The sequence below is a fragment of the Colletotrichum acutatum genome (assembly GCF_030867785.1).
Source record: "Colletotrichum acutatum strain CBS 112980 chromosome Unknown BDZ83scaffold_43, whole genome shotgun sequence".
NCBI lineage: Eukaryota > Fungi > Ascomycota > Sordariomycetes > Glomerellales > Glomerellaceae > Colletotrichum > Colletotrichum acutatum.
The window spans coordinates 315,005-326,104 of NW_026849037.1; the positions used below are offsets into that span (position 1 = coordinate 315,005).

Consider the following 11,100-nt stretch of genomic DNA (forward strand, 5'->3'; position numbering starts at 1 on the left):
AGGTAGCCCATCCTTGAAGGAAGACAGCTAGCTAGCTGACTGAAGAGAAAACAGTACCAATACTCGTAGTTCATGGCAACTTAAGGCTAGTCATTTCATACAATCAATGACTCACGAGAAACATTGACGTTTCTCCAACCTCCTACTATGGGCTCCTAATCAGTACTTTACACTACAAGTCCACATTGAGGTCGCTGCACAAAGTATTTGGGCTATCTACTTACTCTGTGAAGTATTCGAGAATCCGCAAGTGCTTTAAAGAGTTCATTAAAATTTTCATGGTATCAACAGCAGTGCCAACGTCCGTTAGAATGGTACACGCGCTCTACATGCATGAAGCAAAGCATCTGTGACCAAACATTCTCATTACTTTAGTTCACACCTCATACCTTGTAGGTCGTCAATAACAAGCCTTTTAGAGACGACGAGAACAGCCCGGACATATATCCAAACCTCGGCCAGAGGCACACATGAAAAGCTGCATAACTTGATTTCACCGGGCGCATGCAAATCGCGATCCACCGAGTCTCCAACGATTAGAAAGGTAAGCACTACTTGATACATCTCAAGCTCGATCACATTCCCGTTTGGTGCCTCTGCGTTTCGAAATGTAACACGACTCTTGTCAAGACTCCAAGCTAAAGGCTTGTTTGATCCATCACATCGAATTTCCAGAATCTATCCAAGAAGGGATTGAAGTGTAGAAAACTAGCAGTGAGCCCTCAGGGATGAGAGACTTTGCATTATTTTTCCTTGGCAATATAGATTTACTACCTCCGCAATATTCGCCGAAGCCAAGAGATTGCTCTATGAAACCCTTCGTGCGGACTACTCCCAGCCAATATGGCGGGACGAAATGGTAACATACACCAGGCCTAAAGGATACTGATGCGGTCAATGAGACGGCCATGGTCCTAATGATCTCACGGCTTCCTCGAATTAGAAAGCCAACAAAAAACTCCCCCATCGCCCGCTGCAGCCCAAATATGATGATGGCATGCCAAAGCCGAAGCTACCTCCCGCTGTCCGTAGACCCCAAAGTCCACCAAGAGATCCCCAAACCGATGCAGTGCCGTTGTTCTGATGATGATGATGATGATGATGATAATGATAATGATGCCAGCCCGCCGGCCGAACCCTTTGATGCAATGCCCCAGTTACACCAAAGCACATACAATGTGGGAAAGGAGGCGTCCAATCCCAGGAAAATCAAAAACCCAAAAAACCCTACATCGCCTTTGTCGGTATGCGGTGATCTCATTCGTACTCGTCGCCTCGCTCGTTTCGTGTCGTCAGTCTTGCTTCATGCTGGTGGTACTTTTTTCTTCGTAAATTCGCCACTCATGGCTTCGGCGCGTCGAGCGGTTTTCGTCCATAGACTGTCCTGTGGTTGAGATAGGAGTGGAAGTCCCTTTCCTTGACGTGCGACCGTACGTCCAACAAGAACATCTCGATTTGTATCTCGGTCCATCCCAGGGCTCTGAAAGGCCTTGTCGCCAGACCCTTGAGACCTTCCAAGATCGTTTCCCGCATCAATATGCCACACTCGCGCAGCTCAGGCCTTGCTGGCCAGTCGCCGATGGGACATTTCCTCCTGTCCTCTTCCACGTTCTCAAAACCAGCCGCACGCATCTCATCGGCGGCGGCGCGAATGCCATGCATTTCTGATCCGAGCACTCTTAATCCCGCGTCGAGGTACTGCGTGAACACTCGGAAACCGTAGCCATCTCCATCTGGACAAGACTGGTCGTCGCATAGAGGGAAAAACTCGAGTTCTTGTATTTCGAACCAACCGCCGGGCTTGAGGTGCCTGCCATAGTTTAGTCTCTTATCTCAAGGGATTATTGTTCGATGACTTGGGAGGGAGACTTGAACATGAGATGAGGAGTTTACCTGTAGGCCCGTTGCACGAGATCGTTGCGGTCGCGAATAGAGTGCAGAGTATGTCGCAAGTGGATGAAGTCAAAGTACTCCTCGTCTAAATCCCATCCATTTTCGTGTTCGATATCGTCGACCATGAAGTGACAGTTGGGAGGCACTTCACTCGGCTGAATCGGGGACAAATCAATGCCGAGAAACGTAGAGTTGGGATGCATATCGGCGACTATGAGGTCACAGGTAAGTTTTACTGCTCATCATGAAAGTAGTGATGAGGATGATGGCGTGAGAAGAACCATGTTAAAATGGGTTGTATGATGGGAAACGGAAGCGGCCTTGAGGACTTGAAACTTACGTTCAATAGGCCAGTGACCGGGTCCAGTTCCTGTGAAGATTGGTGTTAACTAACGGCGATTCACAACCTATTTCAACACGCAGACAAATGGCTGGGTGGTAACGTCGCAAGATTCTAGCGTCGCTCTCTTCCATGCCGAGGAATCATGAACAACGTCGTATTGCTTCTTGCAAAAGAGGGCATCCATTACATCGCGGTAAGTATTCGCCACGATGATCTCAAGTACGTCACCACCATAGTGCCTCACAAGAAAAGCTCTCACATACCCAGATCCAGGACTTCGGCGCCTCTTGCCATCAGGTCATCGACAGGGGAATAGAAGTACCTGCCACTCAGCTCAATGCTGATGATGTGCTTCATCTCGTCGCGGTCCTGCTCAATAGCATCGTTGGGGAATGCATAACGTCCTGCGCGATAGGCGTGATACCGTAGTCGGTTCTCGTACATGTGCTCTCTCACACTGTCGGTCAAGCTTTCGGTGTCGTACTCATCGCCGTTATGAGAACCGACAGTGATAGCTGTATCGGTGGAACCGGGCGGTGACATGACGGCCGGGCCTGAGGTTGCCGGAGAAGGGGGGCCGCCGAGTTTAAGCCTTTTTTCGGGCGGTTCTTGGTCTGAAGGCGGGTCGCGGGCGGACTTCACCAAGAGATCTCTCAGTTGTTCTTCGCGTAATGAGTTTGGCGGCGAATTCATTGTGGATGGGAATTATCTGCTTGATGCGCTTCGTACCCAACAGGCGCCAGCCGAGTCAACTATTCGAAACTACGCGTACACGAAGTCGACGGTGGTCAGGCGTGGAGAAAGGTCCTCAGCGACGGGCTTCTAATTTGTCGAGAAGTTGCCGGTGATGCGAAATGGCAATGCGAAGCGATCCAAATCCAAAACCTTGGCTTTCTCAACGTCAGAGGGCTTTCCAGGGATGGAAAATTCAAATCAGGGACCCCTCCACCAAGACCAAAATGCCGGCGATGACGTCCCTGATTGGCAGCCAGGCTTGTCTGTTTCCAACCGTCAGATCAGTAAAGTCCCGAAGCGGCGTGCGGCGTGGAGAGCGGTCGAGCCGCTTGTGGATAGAGAGACAATCTGGATAGGGAAGATGTTGGACGAAAGCGTCGGTCTGTTTGGAGGTGTGGGAGCGGGGAGGCGAGAACGAATGATGGGAAAGCAAACTTTGCGCTGCTTGCCTTGGAGAAGAGAAGGATACTGAGAGGGGGAAAAAAGGATAAAAAACCAATGGAGCGGATGACAAGGAGGGACCCGAGACAATGGGAGAGGGTTATTGGGGGGTGGTGTGCGTGTGCTTTGTTCGGGACGAGATAAATCGCGGACGCGAGCAGCGAAGAGAAGAATGGGAGGCAAGGGAATCAGGGTTCGACTTCAACAACTGTTTGTTCGGGAATTCTGGCATGTCTTGCGACGGGACAGGCTTGGTGTTAAGAGAGAAAGGGTATGGTGGTTTGAATGGCTCGGCATCAACTTTGACATGGCCCGTGAAGGCGCCTCAGACAACTGAATGGCTTCCACGACTGGGGGGAGACGAGAAGGGGGTCGTCCCATAGAACTAATCAAGTCGCCAAGGTACGTACTAGCAAGGTAGTTGAAGGAGCCCGGTACCAGAGGAGGCGGCGGATGGCGGACAGGCTGAGAATGAGATGGTGTTTGTGGATGACCTTTTTGGTACCAGGGGTGGGGGATTCAGGCTTCGTGTAGAGCTATGTAACCTGCAACCTCTCTAGCAAACTTCGACCGTCGATTAGCGTCCGTCTAGAAGAGCGGTGTTCAAGTCTGACGCGACAAGACTCTGTGTGTTCTCGGCCGTCGTCGTCGTGGCTAGGGTGTAAAGAGCGACGATTCGACGAAGCGGAATGTGGTGAGATCGGGTTGTTCGCCGAATGCCCTGTGCGGGGGAAAGAGGTTGTCGACCCTGGCAGGTATCTCGAATCCTTCAAGAGACAGGTGATCGATAGCTCGACAACGCTCCCGGCAGATCGAGGCAAGACTGGGAGACAAGGTCGCAAGATAAGTCGCAGAAGGAATCCTGGACTGCTAGATGATGACGTGGGGAATCTCGAGGGCCCGACAGTACGGCAACGTTGAAGAAGACGATGGCGAAAACAAAGGTGAAAAGGGAGCGATTATGTATGTGTTTGGTGTCAGTGGTCCGAAGGCAAGGGACAATGAGTACGAGTGAGAGGCAGGCAACAGAATGTAGACTTGAAGGAGGCATGGATGTTCGAGTATGGACGATTGGCAAGGTCCAGGTCTTTACTGCTCCACGTCCCGTCCCTGCACGGGTCGCTGTGCCCCTCTCTCCTCTCTCTCTGTCTCTGTCTCTGTCTCTCTTGCTCTTAGGATGTACGGAAGTGAACCTAGTCGACACTAAGGCAGGGAAGGAAAGGTACATGAGGGTCGACGGGTCAAGGGAATGTACATTGCTTCGCCCAGGTACAAGTGGGAGAGTGGCACTTGCGCTCTGCTCTGCTTCGATACCTCAGATGCTACAGCAAGGCTTGGATGACTTATACTTGCAGGGGCGGGTAATGCTTTCCCGCTCGATACCCGGGCTGTGGTTCTCTGCAGGCCAGGGTTAATAATGGCCGCTGCCTGACGACTAAATAACCATATGTTTTGATGACTTTACAGCTTCACAAGGACGATAAAGATGAAGATGAATAGGAAGATGAGAGAGAGAGAGAGAGCTCGAGGAGTGTGTAACCTGTCCTTGGCAATGTTTGGCACCAAGCGAGCTTACCATGCTTACTGCGCAAGACAAGACAGTCTCGACAGCTCTAGTGAGCTAACCATAGGCAAGTTGCCTCGAATTTGGTTAGCTCGTCTGCCGCCTACTGTTCCTCGAGTGTGCCTAACGCCCATCAATCTGGCCCTGGGGGCCTTGGGGGGGGGGGCACTGGGGTGTGTGCGAGTGTGTGAGTGCCTCCCGTTCAGATACGACGGGCTGGGCAAGGAACGAAACAGGCAGGGTACAACATACAGACCTGGCCACTGTCAGTGGGGTGGCTGCGCACATCAGTGGTGCGGGCAGCGGGAGAGGAGGGTAAGGGCATCGGCGTCGGAGGGGAGGGGAAGGAATCCTTCAAAACAAGCTGTCGGGTCAGACCTGAAGACGTGGGGACCCGGGAATGAGGAACGAAGGCGTCGTGATGGGCTTATGATTGGCTCAAGTCAGGGATTTAGGGATGAAGCACGTCTGTTTTGCACCAGAATTGGCATCACCCTGCCTTTGCGTCCGTACTGCGTAGGTAGCACAAGCACAGCGCATACATACACAATGAATACAGCAGCGGGACAGACATGAGGCACGACGGGAAAAAGAGACACGAACGTGGCCCCATGTGGGAGAGCACATGGTCCGTCACAACATCAGCTTATTTGAATCAGGATACGACATGCTTTTCGGCGATTCTCCTGTTCGTCTGCTCGTGCAGGATGGGATAGGATATGATGGGCCGAGTTCAAAAGGAAGATGAAGTAAAAAAAAATGAATGAACATCGTGAGGGGAGCATAGGCAAAAGGTTCAAAAGAGGGGACGGAGGGGGAAAACTAGTGTAGACAGTCTGAGAGTGGGATTCGGTGAGGTCGCAGCTGAAGTGGAGGGGTAGAGGCACGTTGAGGTCAAGGTAAGGTGACTTTTTGCGATAGGTACTACCCCAAGAGTCAAGACAACGCCGGAATAGTTCTTAGGCAGTGAAGATCGAGGAAGAAGATGGGGGTTTCTTGCGAGCACTTCTGGGTCCTCTTGTCCTTGCAAGGTTGCCAAAGTGCAGTTCCGAAAAACAATCCCAATGTGCTGTGCGCTGGCAGACGTGGCTTGCCTTAGGGTTGCGACCATGGCCGCGGTGCCGTGGTGCCACGGTCGATGGGCGAGTCAGGAGCCGTCAAAACCCTTGATGAGACGGGTGATGATGTGCGGCAGTAGGGCTCCTTTTCGAACCGGAACGGTAACCGCATGTTGTATCTGAGAGATAGCCGTTCACCGAGTGGAGAGATATCCATTGCCAGTCGCGATGCTCTGTACATATCCGTACAAAGTATGGAGTATCCTTACTCTTGTAGGCATACAGATGTGAGCCAAGACGATGCGTGCGTAATGAGCGGAGCGTCTACATGGTGGCATAATGGAGACTGGACATGAATCTGCAGGTGCTTCGTGTATGCGCAATATCAAGACCCGGGAGGTAGACCGAGGGTCTAGAGAGAAGAATATGAGATAGGGCGAGATAGCAACGGCAAAGAGGAGCCAGAGGAAGACTTTGAGAAGCACATGATGAGGCGTGGCCAGTCGTGATGCCAATGAATGTCGACATGTTCTGTACCGAAGAGGGGCAACTGGAGCTGCTGATGGGGAACTCTCCTGCGGACGTCCATCGACCTGCTTGCTAGGCGGACAATCGTCGGAAGGAAGTCCTTCAAGACCCAAGCCGCGCAACGATGACCCAGGACTGCTCCTACTGCTGCTAGGACATCATCCCGTACCTACCTTTACCTATGTGTAAGGGGCCCGCCGACCCAAGGGAATGGGAACATGATTCCCTTCGGCAGCAGCAGCAGCAGCAGCAGACGCAAAGCAAGTGCCCTGTCCTGCCCTGCTCGCCTTGCCTACGCTCTACCTTAGCTGCTCTGCTGCACTGGGAGGAGCTGCGGATGGGAGGAGCTGCGGATGGGAGGAGCACAGGAGCAACCTCGACCTGGAACGTGCAGCGTCCCGTCCGCCTCTCTGCCCCCCCTTCTCGTGGATCCGGGCAGGCAAGGTAAGCCCCAACGGTAAAGGCAAGGCGGAAGTACCTGCGGGTGTCGAGGTACATCGACCACCTGTTGACCACTGTTCTCTGTCTCTCTCCCTCTCTCTCCCCCTCTCCCTTTTCACCTACTACGTAGGGCCCTCCCCCTCCCAGCTCCCAGTCAATGTCACTCACTTCCCTTGGGCCCTTGGCTCGGACGTTTCCATGGTACAGGGCATGCTTATCTAATCCACTTCTTCTCTCCACTTGGGCTGGACAGGTACAAGCTCATTTTCAAAGCCCGGAACCGGCAGGGCCCCCAAGACGGATCGAGGATTTTCGCAGGGACATCAAAGTTAACGGAGAGTTCCGCAACAATCGTTCTCAACTCCTCTAAGTCTATCACGGCAGATGTCACGAGTCTAGGACTTTCTAGTCTGTGATGCTATCAGTACATCTGTCAAAAGGTCTATTCATCACGTTAGTAGTGTCGGCACCCTCACGTCTGACCAAGTCTTGGCCTTCGTTCAGTTCGTCATGCCATTCGACATTGTGGCAGGTTTCGATGGAGCCACGCAGGATCAACACCTCGTCAATGAACTCTATTCTGTCTCGAACCAAGCTGCTGGGATGAAGCGCCATGAACCTGCAACAAGCGGCCGACAGCACAGTCAAACCGCCAACCCGAGTGAAGGGGATCTCCTGGGAAACGTAGCATCCCACGAATACATACATACATAGTTTATTACGCCCCGGCTAAGCTGTTTAGGGCTCGCATGATTATCTACATATTCTCCACATTCGTTCATATCCTTGCCTCCCAGAAGCCCATACAAGTCTTGTTCGTCTCCGTATGTGTCTTTTTTAGTTTTGCATGTCGATGCTGCGGTTGCTCGTGGGGTTAGTAGCAGGCCATCTCGGAGTTGTTTCTCAAAGTGTTCGACGTCCTATCGTCGGCGGCCGAAGCTAGTCCTGCTGTCGATGGCACGAGGATGCGTGGGGGTGTCTCCGGTTAATTTGATGATGTTAGTTGCGTGTGGTTTCGCTGCTGGCTGATCTGTGCATCTAGCCTCTCCGTGCTCATGGCGAACTTGATCGTCTCTTTGACAACGTCTACGCTTGGCGACCAATCCTTAGGGTCGGACGCGCGCTTTCCTCCCAGGAAGTATGACAGATTTCCTCTCCGCGTTTCCGTCTGTTGGAGCATCCGAGTCCGCTGTGCCGTCCACTGTGTGCATCGAAAGAGAAAATGCTCTACCGTTTCTGCAGATTGCCCGCAAGCGCATAGCGCCGCGGCGGTTGCGCCGATCTGGTAGAGGTACCAGTTCAGCCTTGCCATTCCGGTGCGTAGTTGCGCTAGAATGCTGGCTTCTTTCCAGGCCAGTCCGTCATACAGCTTGCGTGTGTGGTTTCCCGGCAGGGCTATGTCGATCTTCTTCGAATATGCTCCTACGTTGTCGGGCAAGGCTCCGTGCTTCTGTCGCACGCTCTGTAAAGCGATCCTAAGTGCCGTCGAGTAGGCTCTGGCCGGCCGTTTTTGTGGTGTCTTGTTTACTTGGGTACTTTCCTTTGCTGCTGCTTTGGCCGCTTGCGCCAGGTCTGACTCTATCGATGATGGAAGCCAGAAGAGAGTGACTCTGTTGCCTCGTCTCTGCAGAGCTTGCACGCTGGCATATAGTTGTCGGATCTCTTGTTGGCCTGACTGCTGCCGCGGGTTGTGCATCACCAACACTGCCGCTTTGTTGCGGGTGAAGACGTGGATGGCCCGGTACTCGAGTCTCTCTGGGAGAGACTTGACCGCTTCTGCCAGTGCCGCTAGCTCTGCTACATACGGGTTCTGCTCCGTTCTCTGACCGAACGTACGCGAGGCCGTCACGACGCCACCGCCCCCTCTGAAAGATGCGGGCAGCGTCGTCGCCGTTCCAAAGCCCACAACCTCGTTCCTTGCTGAGCTCCCTGTCGCTATCCTCACTGCCCATCCAGACCGGATTGCCTCAGAGGCCTTGACCGTGTCGTCGTCGACTACTGTATCAATACGACGTTCCCAAGGAGCGATCGAATACCCTTCGATAGTCTCCAGCTTGTCAAGGGGTAGGTCGCGATAGGCCTCCGCCATCAACTGGAAGGGTGACGGAAACCGTCTAAAGGCCACCGCCCGCAGACGTCGAAGCGGATGGGTCTTGGGAAGGCTTCGCAGCCGTACCCAGAATGTCGTTGATTTTCTGTCGTACCTCTCTTGCGCCGATTGTATGCTTGCCTCCGCTTCAGCGACCGCCGTGGCCACCGTGTTGAAGGTTCCCACGATCGCTTGGGCGCCAATCCTCTGCACTCGGTTGATCACCCTCATCTGCGCTGCTCGACACCTGTACCTCCAGACGTTCGACGCGTAGTCCATCGTCGGTGCTACGGCCGCCACGAAAAGCTGTCTGGCCGTCGCCGGAGACAGGCCTTTGAGCCGTTTGAGCCCCAGCACGGCCTCCAGCCCTTTTGTCGTCGCGTCTGCGATGTGCTTTTCGAAACGGAGTTTCGTGTCCATCATCACTCCCAATACTTTGACGTGGTCCTTTGCTCGGACAGTGTCACCTTTGATGACGAAGCTGGTTGAGTCCGCCGGCAGCCTCCAGTTGCGCGTGAAGTGGATGATGGCCGTCTTGTCCGTCTCGAACGTCGCCCCGCTTCGTCGTTCCCACGCGAGTGCTCGATCGATAATATCTTGGATGCCCTGACGGTTTGCTTCGCGCGATCGGCCTGTGACCCACGCCGTGTAGTCATCGACGAAGGCCAGCGCGCCCCCGTTCTCGTCGATTTGGTGCTGTACGAGATCGGCGTTGAAGAAGAGGAAGAGCACGGGCGAAAGCGGCGAACCCTGAGGCAGTCCGGCTTGTGGTAGCGGACGAGCCTCGGACTCGTGACCGTTAACCAGGATGCTTGCCGTTCTATGGGAGCAGAAGGCGTCCACCCATCTCACCAGCTTGTCCGGGATCCCCCGCGCTCTGAGTCTTTGAAGTAGTCTCTCTTTGTACACACCATTGTTATGCTCCCTTGACATCGAAGCTGACCAGACTGACCACCTTTCTCTTTCTCCACGCTCTGTAGATGTACTCCTGCAGCAGTACCAGCGCCTGCTCTGCCGACCTCTGCTTGCGAGCGCCAAAGTGGCTCGTGGGAAGGAGGCCGAACGTCTCGACAGCGTGCGAGATACGTTCTGCCAGGACCGACTCCAGCACTTTTCCGAGCGTCGAGAGAAGCGAGATCGGTCGCCAGGCCTTCGCTATACCGTAGTCGCTTTTGTTTGGCTTCTTCAGCGGGATGATCTTTGCGTGTCGCCACTGCCTCGGCAACACCCCTTCATCCAGTGAGGTCTGGAAGAGTGTAAGCACCCTCTCCTTCACCACTGGCCACGTGTGCTTCCACACTGCCACCGGCAGACCGTCCTCTCCGGGTGCTTTCCACGACTTTGCCGCAAAGAGCTGTCTCTCTAACTTCTCCCAGTGTGAGGTTAGGGAAGGGTACCGGCGATCGTTGTGGCCGATCCCCCTCCTCCTCGATCATGCTGGGGAGAGGAGGGAAAAATGTGGAGAGCAGCTCTTCGGCCTGTTCTGCGGCGTCTCCCGTTTGGGAACCATCCGCCCTTTTAAGTTGAGGTATCTTGTCGAAAGATGCCCCTTTACTGGCGTCGAGATACTTCGCGGCCTTCCAGATATTGGCGTCGTCGGCCAGAAAGTCCTCCCAATGGCTCTTCTTCTGTTGTCGGATGGCATCGTGATATTGCTTGGCTGCCGAGCGTGCGCGTTGCTCCAGTTCAGGTTGACTGTTACCTGCCCTTCTCTCCGCTCTCGCCCGGTTTCTCCAGTGGGTATGGATCTGCCGGAGCTGGGTGAGGTCAGCCGTCCACCATCTCTTTGCATACGGTGATGGCTTGGCCGTAGGTGTCAGTGCCTCTACTGCCTCGCACACCACAGACATCAGTCGATCCGTCTGTTGCTGCACCGTACCTCCTGTTGGCATTCGCCCTAGGTTTGCTTCTACTCTCTCATTGATTTGCTTCCATGGGGCGTTCTTGAGGAGGAGCCGTGGCCGGCTTTCCATCTCAGGCGCGGCGATGTCGAAGGTCGTCTCGATCG

General features: G+C 53.9%; 1 protein-coding gene across 1 annotated transcript; it reads right to left on the reverse strand.

Moving 5' to 3' along the window:
* Nucleotides 1-1,341: 1,341 nt before the first annotated feature.
* BDZ83DRAFT_576889 (methyltransferase domain-containing protein) lies at nucleotides 1,342-2,779 on the reverse strand (the record flags this gene model as incomplete). Its single annotated transcript, XM_060504962.1, has 4 exons — nucleotides 1,342-1,810; nucleotides 1,894-2,104; nucleotides 2,234-2,263; nucleotides 2,500-2,779. The coding sequence occupies 4 exons, from the start codon at nucleotides 2,777-2,779 to the stop codon at nucleotides 1,342-1,344; spliced, it is 990 nt and encodes a 329-aa protein (XP_060365373.1).
* Between the last annotated feature and the right edge of the window lie 8,321 nt (nucleotides 2,780-11,100).